At 37.7% G+C, this 12786-nt stretch overlaps 1 protein-coding gene across 3 annotated transcripts; it reads right to left on the reverse strand.

Moving 5' to 3' along the window:
• Positions 1-1024: 1024 nt before the first annotated feature.
• Positions 1025-10339, reverse strand: LOC124139670 (keratin-associated protein 19-2-like). Of its 3 annotated transcripts, none has more exons than XM_048388267.1 (2): positions 10294-10339; positions 1025-1737 (listed from the first exon to the last, which is right to left on the reverse strand). In XM_048388267.1, the coding sequence occupies exons 1-2, from the start codon at positions 10297-10299 to the stop codon at positions 1108-1110; spliced, it is 636 nt and encodes a 211-aa protein (XP_048244224.1). In that variant the 5' UTR covers positions 10300-10339; the 3' UTR covers positions 1025-1107. The 3 variants fall into 3 exon arrangements, with proteins under 3 accessions (XP_048244224.1, XP_046362891.2, XP_046362890.2); XM_046506935.2 differs by lacking the exon at positions 10294-10339 and adding an exon at positions 2558-2598; XM_046506934.2 differs by lacking the exon at positions 1025-1737 and adding an exon at positions 8864-9511 and having other exon boundaries at positions 10294-10338.
• Between the last annotated feature and the right edge of the window lie 2447 nt (positions 10340-12786).

Raw genomic sequence — 12786 nt, forward strand, 5'->3', positions numbered from 1 at the left:
TCGGTTGTTTTTAGTTTGTTTTGGCTCAGAAGGTATATTGAATGAGGACGAAATTTTGTTAAATTGTGTACACAAGGGCTCAAAGATACGTACATACAAATAAAAGTGATATTGTTTGTAATCTTTATCAACAAAATATTAGTACTTTAGTTTGTTTAAAACACATTTTATAACTGCAGAATATCTTTTGAAACCGCTATTGAAACCCCAAAGGAAATTAAATTATGTAAAATGTGTAATCTACAGCTAATAGAGGATGAGAACCATTTTGTTCTCATTTGTCCATTTTATCAGAATTTACGAATTGTATACCTACACCCATCAATGTACCAATTGCCAAATATATTTAAGTTTTCTATAAATATTAATGTACTGAAGCCTTTGACTGCGTATATATTCCATGCAATGAATGTTAGGAGAGTGATAAGAAGAGTGACTTAAATAAGTAGAATTCAAAATGTCCACCCACTATCCACAAAGATATGTACTACAGGCCTATGGCCTTTCAGTATTTCTGTAATAAAGATTGATTTGGGACGAAATACTGAGGATTGTGTGAACACTAGTCTGTATCTTAACAAATTCAAGAGTCGTTGTTTATGACCGTAAGCGAGAACGTTTCAAAACGTAACTAACTACGTGTACGTATACGTCCAGTACGTGTAGAGATTTAGATTTTTGTTTAGAGCTGAGGTGAAATGTTGCTTAGCGTCGCGTTCAAGATTATTTAACTTCGCGACGGGCGTGCACGTATGCGTGTGACTCATTCTCTTGTACGGAATTTTGCCGGTTTTATAGTGTAAGCCTACTGAAATACCATTTGGTACATGAATACCCACTCAGAAATAATATTCTGCAACTGACAAGTCCTTGTTTTATCAGAGTAACAACAAATTCCATATTTCAAAGTCTTCTGGTATGACGCGGCCAGGGGACGATTTCTATACAAAATTCGTTACGTGTAATACAACGACCAAAGTAAACAGAATGATTGAATAATACAACAAGTATGTAACGTCAGATTTATTGCCCATTCGTAAATCGATACAAAAACATATCAATAAAGTACAAAAACATTCATACATCAGGCATCACAAGCGTAGGTCCCTAGTGGTAGTAATAGGGACTGGCTTTGCCCACGAACGACCCAGCAACTCCATGACCAACAAAGGGTCCACCATGTCCATAAACACCGTGTCTGGCATCTCCGTGTCCGACGAAAGGTCCATGTCCAGCAAATCCATTTCCTACAAGACCAGCTCCATATCCGACGTTCTTCCCGTAGCCGTAGTTGTTGTTGTTGTAGGGGTTGTAACCATAGCCATGTCCCTGACCGGCAACACCGTGTCCGACTGCGAGGGGTCCTGCGAGGCCGTGTCCGTTGCGTCCAAGGAGTCCATTTCCTACAAGACCAACTCCATTGTAGGAGTTGTAGCCGTAGCCGTTTCCCTTTCCAGCAACGAAAGGTCCGTTTCCTGCGAATGAACCAGCATGACCTACCAAAGGTCCGTGTCCTACAAGACCAACTCCATGTCCAGCAACGAAGGGACCGGCAACACCGACTTTCCCAACGCCTTTACCGTAGCCATAGCCGTTGTAACCATGGTTGCTGTTGTATGGGTTGTAACCATAGCCTGTACCAGCAACACCGACAGTGCCGACTCCAAAGGATCGAGTTCCGAAGGGCACCTGTGCCAAGGCAGAAGCGACTAGCACGGACAACGCTGCGATGACTCCCTGAATATAAGAAATACATTAGGGTTGAAAATGTGAAACCTAAACACCGTTACGCAAATGTAGATAGTCAAATTAACTACATCCATAACATCGTTTCCACATGGTGACAATATGAATGAATTAATGACGATGTGAGTTTCGATTATAACTCGCTGACTCTGTGTCGGTTATACATATGAGCAGTGATTTAGCACGAATGCTAAATACTTCGTTCTAAAGTCAGACATATTATCGGAAATGTACATTCGACTCTGCTTTATGCAGAGATTTCAATTGGATATGGAAAGTGTTTTGTCCCTTTGTTTACCCCTTTGTAAGCAAATGCACCCAATATGTGAACTTAGCATCCTCGATCTTATATTAGTAACTAATATCATGACAGACTGCAGGTCAAATGAAAGTATACCATCAAAAATTGGATTTGACAAAAAGTTACAAACATTAATCAAACGTTACTAGGCTTCATGATCACAAAGTCGCCGAAACACTGCAAACGTGAAGTCCAAAACAAAACTATCATACGCGTAACAAATACGCCACCGTCGATTAACCATTTCTTGTTTGTTTCCTTTTTAGCTACCATCAAACATGCATGTATCCGTTCGTTTTTTTGAACACACAATTGTTTCCCAAAAACACAAGATCGGTTCATCAGGTCTTTCTAAAATAAATGAAGGGGTTCGCCAAACTTGCTAGATGTCCTGAAAACATTGCGTTGCGATTTTTAATAAATTGTTTTCACGGAGAAGATTCGCGTTTAAAGCCAATTGCCCCAAAAGATCCTATCTCTGACCAAATCCCAAACACCACACCACCTTACCTTCATGATGAACAGACTTGACCAGACGATACACCAGTGTTCAGATGTCTGATACTACCACAATGGTGCTGCCTCCATATATACATCCTCAGCAAGGTCACGTGATCTTTACCCCTTAGTTATATCGCTACATATGTAACACGTGACCCCATCGTTTACGCGACTATGTGAACAGTTGCGTAACTCAACGTTCGTTGATCCATTAATCAGAATTCAGCAGCAACAATACCTCTCATTTTGAGTCTGCCGACATGATTTTTATTCTATTGAATATATATGGAAATTTTTTTGAACACTAATAATTTATTTCAATATTTGTTTTAGCCATAATTCAGTTACATTCGCTTTGTTTACTGTCATAACTCTCTTTAGCAGAAATATAGGCATGCTTATCAGACATATGATTGTGGTAGTCTTGAGATGTTGAGGGATCATTACATACATAGATACATATATTATGTAAGACAAGGAATAAGAGGCGTCAATTTCAAATGCTTCATACTCCTGCATCGTCATATGCGAAAGCCACACATTACCTGACAAAGCTAGACACATGTATCGTAGGTTCCAACTCCATAATTTCTTTTGCAGCGTCTGCTCAGACGCTTTTCTTACACAGCCAACACACGTTCAGGGCTTCCACGACAGAATGAAAGAAGATTGACACACAACGATGCAAATATGTATCCTCTTGGGACAAAGACGCCAATCTAGTTTTTTATGCTGGCAAGAAAGAAATAACTCATTGTTATGTATTTTCAACTGGTATTCATGTGTTCGTGTTATTCATGTATATTCGTGTGAGAAATTAAAATAAAACAGTTGAGAAACAAGTTCAATGTGTGTTTTTAGAGTGGAGATCCAAAGGTGAAGTGAAGGTGTTAATATTCTCTTTTTAAAAGGCTACAATAGGTGTGTATAAAAATCAATCGCGTTATTGTAAACATTTACAATTATAGTATTGCCATCCGTTTTGCAGTATCCGTAGTGCGTGTAGATCACGATGACTGTCACAGTAACACGACACCGAAGAAAATGCATGCATGCAAAATTCAAATGACTCAACATACACACATACACTTAACAATAAAAGTGTGATAAACATGTTAGAAGTGTCCTAATTGCTTTTCATGAAAAGAATGACCACAAACTGTTTAGTCTCAAGTCACATTAACCTAAGTGAAGTCGAACATACAAAACATCAACATCAACATCAACAATAATATCAAGAATGAAGCATCTACTCCTATAAGGTTATCAACAGTGAAGCATGAATAACCATTTTTTGTGTCATATTTAGCCACCATCAAACAAGGGAGTATATTTTTTCACTGCCAGATTTTCTGGGTGAAAGTTGTGATATATAAAAACTCGTCACGATTTTGATATTTAGAACTTGGTTTTAACAATAGCATTAAGATACAGTCTGGACATTTCTAACTTTTCATATTCTGCACAAGCGATAGTTACTCCAAACTCCAGATCAATATAGGTGGCAAGATAACACTGGAGGCTGGAATAGGGTTCAGCCAACCAAAGTAACTACCAATATCATACTTGACACCAATAAACCTATTCAGTTTTTTCACACACAAGTTTGATACTTTCAAGGGTTGAGTTTGACCTTTAACTGAACTTTAGTTATATCTAAGCCTTTACTTTATTGCATACGAATGAATTATTTGATATAGATCTGCAACACAGCTAGGGTGCCACTTGCTAGCAACTGCTGGCCATTGGCCCCACGCCAATCCTAATCCATATTCAAATTTAAAAAACCGATAATTCTGTTTTTATGTTTGCAAATAAAAACAAGACAATTTATTTATTTGTTTTTACATGGGTGGTTCCAATACCAACTGGAGGCAACAGGCTGTAGTAGTAGAAGCAGCAGTACATGTAGTAGTAGTAGTAGCTCTAATAGTAGTAGAGGTAGTTGTAGTGGTAGTACTAGTAGTTGTTTAACCGTGCTTTTAAATGCTCTCTGACAAAGCGGAGGTTATCTTGTGATGAAACGTACACAAACAATGGTTTTAAGTTAAGTTAAGTCAAGTTAAGTTAAGAAAGTAAAAATGTATGTTAAATCGAATGTTTGATATAAACTTTGGACTAAACTTTTCATGGTCATTATATTCTATAATACATTCTTCAAAAATGTGCTCAATTTGGAGTAAACTTTTGATGACGTGGGATAGATTCCTCGCCCGGGGCAATACGCTCGATTCTATTGGGACTGCCCTCGGTGTCGTGACAATATCCACAGGCTTAAATCTTTAATGTGATGTGGTACACATGAAGATATGCAAATTCACAGCTTCAGTTTCGACTTGAATGGTCTACAATTACTTTAATGAAATATCCCATAAACGTTGTGTTGAATGTATTCGTTTTGATGCATTAAATGCCAACAATTGATGATTGAATTGAGTAACCCCCCAAATGGATGATAATAAGCGATTATTGAATTGAGCAAGTATGCAAATGTGAATGACTATGAAATAACCCTTTTGCCATACAAATCGGGAAGATTGACCCGTCTGTACCCCAACATGCCTCTATTGAAATATCACGTATATGAAACTCAAAATTTGTTTGAATTTTGGATATATGCTGATCGTCAGAAAGGATGCTTAATATGATAGCTGTTATAGGGACATTTTCGTCCATCGCTTATACAATCGTGAACTGTTATTCAAGTGTGAAACAACTAATTAGTGTATGTATATTTTTACCCGACGAACAATCCTGATCTCGGCTTTGGTTAAAGATGTTCTTTTGGGTGGGGGTATCCTCGGAGCTGGTCATCTGTTAAGGCTATCGCTACAGCTTACATGATTACTTGACTTAGTTATCAAATACTAAACACGGTGCATGTGTTGTTTTGTGGCCTTCGTGCATTCGTCAATACTTTTATCATGATATATGGGCGAAATATAGGGTTGTATCGTGAAAAGAAAGGTGAGGTTGTCTCTTTCATAGTTTTATAGTAATATCTGTTGCCATGAAAAATAAAACAAAATTTATGTGCCGCGAAAAATATTATTGGCATTTGCAAATAACAATTTTACAGAACCTTTTCCAATGAATATGAAAGAGCGTGATTTTCATTTCAAGTTTCATTGCAAGTCGATGATGTACAAAATGACCGTAATGGATTTCAATTTCATATCCAAATCAATGAAGGGATGTATTATTTCTACAGATGAATTTCCTTAGGAGTATCGGAGCCCAGTTGAGGTGAAATGAGTTTTTAACGTCACGTTCACGACGTGCATGCACATGTGTGACTGCTAGTACAAGTGAAGCCAGTTTTTATAGGTTAGACCACTGAGTTACCATGACGCAGTGTAACACGGATACACCACTCAGATACATTATACTGACTCAAGTTCGACAAGTCCTGTTTCATTTATTACATGCCCAGCTTCAGACAGGGCAAAAAGTACCGACTTTTAACGTCTTTTGGTTTGACGCAGTCAGGGAATCGAAACCACCGACATTCCGCTCTCCTGGCTCTATCCACAATAACCCCTTCGAGATATTAAATAGAAACATAGTAACGTTTGTGGTCTATGTCCTTTAAAAGGGTACCAACTATCATAAAACAGATATTCCGGAAGTAGGATTGTTTGTGCAAGGTAGATAGGGCATACATGCAGCCAAACAGCATTGTGTCGAAGTGTCGAAGGTGAAGGGACCTACGTAAATGTTCGAGCTAGGTTCGACACAACTGAAAATGATAAATAAAGAAGGAATATGCAGGGATCATATTTTTACTGCGAGACAACCATGAATTCGACATATCAAAGTTGACTGTATATGTATTGTGAGTTTACCGTCGAGATAATATTTTCTGTCGGCCTGTCGTATGACTGACACATATGTCGACGTTTCATTTAACAGGGACCTCGCGGCTATTCCGGGTAGAAAATATCCCCAGTATCTGTCGTAAGAGTCGAATTCAATATATAAAACATATCGGGTGGTCATGCACTGTTTGGCTGATTGCGAGTCATCATGCCAAATAACATGAACTTTGCTTATGTTTTCAGTCACTTGTTTGTGTGAGTACAATACCTGAAGCTTCTTTTCCCCGCCTTGATATTACTTGAATGATGATGTATTGCCAATTCACTCCCTCGCACGACTTGAAATTGGCTCACGCTTGGTTGTGTTACTTGATATTTAAACCGTGCAAATACGGATAAACAGCTGATTAACGCCCGCATCACTGCGGAAGCATATATTGATAGAAACATATTTCTTCCTTAATCATTGTCGGTAGGTATTTTGAAATAATGACATGCACAACTATTGGTTACAAAATGCATTTTTTTTTATAAATGCAACTGGTTATAGTGAGTGTTACGGATAAGTTTTATTCCATACTGAAAGGCCTCAGGCCCACAGTACAATTCTGTTTTCGGGGGTGGTTACACATCCGTTTAACAGGTCATATTCGAATTGACATAGCATGATAAATGAACATTGATAGATTTTTTAGAGTATTTTTATCAATTGTTGACATGATCGATATATTTTGTTGTCGAGTGGGATGTACATAAAAAGGCAGATCAATATATTTTCTTCTTAGGTGGTCGTATTTTGGACAAACTAACAGAAAATAAAACTCATCTTCAATCACATTTAAACCCCATTGTTCACATATTCTCAATTATCCGGGAGCTGCATCTAAATTGTGCTATACTTATACTAAACAGTATTCTGGGGAAATAGTTGCCTTAAAAAGCTTGTAACAATTGCATTTTTCTGACCTTAAAACATGCGATGACCATTTTTGTAAGTATATATCCTTAAGCCTTTGGCGTATAGGTACTAAAAACGAATCTGGATTGTTAGGTACACATTGATTATACCAAACATACCCATAGCCGCATCCATTTAATAACGACTTTACATCATATACCCAGTTGCGGATTCCATGTTTTATATTCAATAACATAATATTATAACCTTTTCTAGGTAATCTGTCAATAGGCATTTTAAGAATCTTGAACCAATACTTGGGAATTCTAATATGTTGAAATATGTAAAGTGGTAAACGTCCACATTCACCATATACCATAACACTCGATGTACAGTAGTTATGCCAAGGAAGGGTTTACAAGCATGTAGATGGACCAGTTCAATAGTTCTGTATTCAGTATGACCCCAGACCTCTGCTCCATATAAAATAATTGGAGTAATTGTTGTATAAAAATATTTAAAAAAAGGTTTCATATAAAACAACAGTGAAAGGTTTTGAACTATGTAAGATTCCCTTTAGTATCTTTTTTTTGTGTCTGCATTGCTGTATTATTGGTGTGGTAATTCCACGATAATCTGCCTGTGAAGGTTACCCCCAGATATTTATAAGAAGTGACAATTTGTAACGGTTGTGAGTTGAAGAACCATTTTCCCCTACTTGATAGTTTATTCCCCTTTTTAAAAACTAACACTTTCGTTTTGTCGGTGTTCACTTGGAGTTTACAATTAGAACAGTACAGCTCCAGTTGACCTATCAAAATTCTATAAACCTTTTATCGTAAGTGAGAACAGAACTATATCATCAGCAAAATGCTACAGAAGTATCTGAACAATATCTGGATGCAGCTGTATTCCATCCGTACAATTATCCTTAATTTGTGTAGCCAGTTCATTGATGAAAGAACAGAACAGGAAGGGGCAAGGAATACAGCCTTGGCGTACACCAATGTTACATGTCTCGACATCGGAATATATTCCCCGATTTTTAACACATGACTTTACATTTAGTGAGTGAGTGAGTTTAATACCGCATTGAAAAGTATTTCTGTTATGTCTCGGCGTGTCAGCTTGATGTGGAAGAACGCCTGAAGTGATGCAGGTCTCAGACGTTTACCACTTTATTGAAACCAACCAATAGAGATACGGTGTTGGCAAAGATAGAAACGTAATCAGGGCGAATGTTGTATTAGAAGCTAAAAAGTGTGTGAGTGTGGCTGCTTGTACTAGTCCGGACTGATGCCGATTTCATAGTGCTAGCCCGCTGAGATATCATGCCACAGTTTAACATGAATACCCACTCAGAAATATTTTACTGACTCTGAGCCGACCAGTTCTTGTTTTATCAGAGTAACGTTTAAAGTCTTCTGGCATGACGCGGCCAGGGGAAGATTTCTATACAACATTCGTTACATGTAATACAACGACCAAAATATACACAATCATTGAATAATACAGATTTATTGCCAATTCGTTAATTGATACAAAAATATCAATAAAGTACAAAAACACTCATACATCAGGCATAACAAGCATACGTCTCTAGTTGTAATAATAGGGACTGGCTTTGCCAACGAATGACCCAGCAACTCCATGACCAACCAAAGGTCCACCATGTCCATAAACGCCGTGTCCGACGAAAGGTCCATGTCCAGCAAATCCATTTCCTACAAGACCAGCTCCATGTCCGACGTTCTTACCGTAGCCGTAGTTGCTGTGGTAGGGGTTGTAGCCGTATCCATGCCCCTGACCGGCAACACCGTGTCCGGCTGCGATAGGTCCTGAGAGGCCGTGTCCGGTAACTCCGTGTCCGACGAAAGGTCCATGTCCAGTAAATCCATTTCCTACAAGACCAACTCCATTCCCAACTCCATTGTAGGTGTTGTAGCCATAACCGTGTCCCTTTCCTGCAACAAAGGGTCCGTTTCCTGCGAATGAACCAGCATGACCAACGAAAGGTCCGTGTCCTACAAGACCAACTCCTTGTCCAGCAACGAAGGGGCCGGCAACACCGACTTTCCCAACGCCTTTACCGTAGCCATAGTTGTTGTAACCATCGTTCTTGTTGTATGGGTTGTAGCCATAGCCTGTACCAGTAACACCGACAGTGCCGACTCCAAAGGATCCAGTTCCGAAGGGCACCTGGGCCCAGGCAGAAGCTACTAGCACGGACAAAGCAGCGATGATGGCCTGAATGTAAGAAATACATAAGAGTTGAAAATTTGAAACTTTAAACACCTTTATTCAGATGTAGATGGTCACATTAACAATATCCATAACATCGCTTCTGCATGGTCAAAATATAGAACAAATGACGGTGTGAGTCTCCATTATAACTCGCTGACTCTTTGTCGGTTATATTCTTTGTCGTTTTTTTTTGCACAGATCAACACATGTTCAGGGTTTCAACGACAGAATGATAGAAGATTGACACACAATGATCTAAATATTTACCCTCTTGGGACAAAGACACCCATCCATGTTTTATGCCGGCAAGAGAAAAATAACTTGTAACCAGTGTTATGTATTTTGTACTAGTATTAGTGTATTCGTTTTATTCATGTATGTGTATTTAAGAAATTATTATGCTACTCAAGTAAAATAAAACAGTCGATAGTCCAATGTCCATTTTTAGATTGGGGATCCAATTTGAAGTGAAAGTTTCAATACTCTCTTTTCAGAAAAGCTACAATATATGTGTATATTTACAATTACAGAGTTGTCATACGTTCTGCAGTAACTGTAGTGCATCGCAGTCATATTTGAAAACGATAGAGAAGAAAATGTATACATGTAAAATTGAAATGCTACAACATACACACATCCACTAAACAGTAAAATTGTGACAAGTAGTTTTAGTTAAGAATTTAAATTATTTCAATTAGAACAAACAGTGTCGTGTATTGAAACACATCAAACTTGACTGAGAGACAAGATGTTAATATGACTATATCGGTACAATGGTATCTTACCTTCATGATGAACAGACTTGACTAGACGATACACCAGTGTTGAGATGACTGATACCATCACTGTGGTGCTGCCTTCATATATACCTCCTTAGCAGGGTCACGTGATCTTTACCCCTTAGTTATACCGCTAGATATGTATCACATGACCCCATCATATAAGAGAATGTGTGAACAGTTGCGTAACTCAACGTTCGCTGTGCCATTAATCAGAATTTAAGCATCAAACTATTATAGCTAAAACTAGAATTATACATCTGAGTTTGATTCCGTTGGCATAATTGTCATTTTATTAAAAACTTCATCTATTTTTTTTGTAATTCTAATAATATATTTCAATATTTGTTTGAACCATAATTCATTTACATTCGTTTTGTTTAATGTCATAACAGAAAGATGGGTATGCTTATCATATGCTTGTGGTGGTCTTAAGAAGTCGAGGGTTCATCACATACACAAATACATGTATTATATAAGACAAGGAATAAGAGGAGTCATGCTTCATTCTCCTGTATCGTCAATTGCGAAATCCACACATTCCCTCAAATACCTAGACACATGTATCGTATGTTTCAACTCCTTAAATCCTTTTCGCAGCGTCTGCACAGACCTCGCACCATGCTTTCCATGCACAAATAACACACGTCCAGGGCTTCCACGACAGAATGAAAGAAGATTGCCAACGTCTCTTGGGACAAAGACGCCAATACATGTTTTAATGCTGGAAAGATAAAATTAACTTTACCCAATGTTATCTATTTTCAACTGGTATTAGTGTTTTCGTGTTGTTCATGAAAGTGCATTTGAGAAATTAGTAAAAAGATTACTCAAGTTAAATAAAACAATGGATAGACATGATCTGTGTGCATGTTTAGATTGGGGATCTAATTTGAAGTGAAAGTGTTAATATTCTCCTTTTTTAAAAGTCTACAATATGTGTGACTGTATAAAAATCAAGGGCGTTATTGTATACATATATAGTAATAGTGTTGTCATCCGTTTTGCAGTTACCGTAGTGCGTTGTAGGTCACGATGACTGTCACAGTAAGACTTGAAAACGACACAGAAGAAAATCCATCCATGTAAAATTTAAATGACACATCATACACACATCCACGAAAAGATAACGTTGTAATAAAATGTTAGAAGTTTCCTAATTAGCTTGTCGTGCAAGGAATGATCACAAACCGTTTAACCTCGAGTCAGATCGTCCAAAAGTGTAGTGGAACAATATCAAGAATGAAGCATCAACTCAAATACGGATATCAACAGTGAAGCCATTTTGAGCCACCATCAAATAAGGTATTATTCTTTCTTCTACCCGGCAGTCTTTTTGAGACTTTCTGGGTGATAGTTGTAACATATAAAAACTCGTCACGATTTTAATATTTAGAGCTAGGTTTTATATATAGCATTAAGATACAGTCTTGGCATTTCTAACTTTTCATACTCTGCACAAGCAAACACCAAATCCATATAGATGGAAAGATAATTCTTAAGGCTGGAATGGGGTTCAGCCAACCAAAGAAACTACTAATATCAAACTTGACACAATCAACCTATTCAATATTCTGCACACATGTTTTGCACTTTCAAGTGTTGTCTTTCTCGTGAAGTTTAAAATCCCCAAGAAATATGCACATGTATTTCTTACATCAACTTCTTTGTTTCAGTTAACTGAACTTTAGGTTTATTTAAGCCTTCACTTAAATTGCAGACGCATGAACTATTTGTAATAGACACCAGATCTGCAACTCCGGTAGAGTGCTTCTTGCTAACATGGTGTCTTCTGCAAGAAGTCCTGGTCATTGGTCCCCCGGCAATCTTAATCAATATGGAAATTAAAAATGATACATTCAGTTTTCATGTTTGCAAACATAAGACAATTCATTTATTTGTTTTTACATGGGTGAGTCCAATAACAACTGGAGGTAATAGGGAAAAGTAGTATTAGCAGCAGCAGAAGTAGTTGTTGTAGTGGTAGCAGATCGATCATGATGTCGATCACCGGATTGCCTGATCCAGACTCGATTATTTACAGATCACCGTCATATACACGTAGCTGCAATATTGCTGAGTGCGGAGTTAAAAAAACCCAAAACGAACAAACTGATTGTCTTGCGTTGTGGTAAAACACAAGTTAATAAAGTAAAATTATATATTTGGTCAAATGTTTGAAACAAACTTAGGATTTAAAAGTTAATGGTCAAAATGTTCTACAATGCTTTCGTCAAAAATGTGTTCAAGTTGAAGTGAACTTTTGATGACGTGGGATAGATTTCTAGCCCGGGGCAATACGCTCGACTCTATTGGGACTGCCCTCGGTGTCGAGACAATATCCGCAGGCTTAAATCTTTAACGAGATGTGGTATACATGAAGGTATGCAAATTCACAGAGTTAGTTTCGACCTGAATGGTTCATAATTACATTAACGAAGTATCCCATAGACGTTGTGTTGAATGTATTAGTTTTGTTGCATTAACATGATAGTAATT

This window comes from Haliotis rufescens, unplaced genomic scaffold (genome assembly GCF_023055435.1).
Source record: "Haliotis rufescens isolate VD_foot unplaced genomic scaffold, xgHalRufe1.0.p SCAF_7, whole genome shotgun sequence".
Lineage (NCBI taxonomy): Eukaryota > Metazoa > Mollusca > Gastropoda > Lepetellida > Haliotidae > Haliotis > Haliotis rufescens.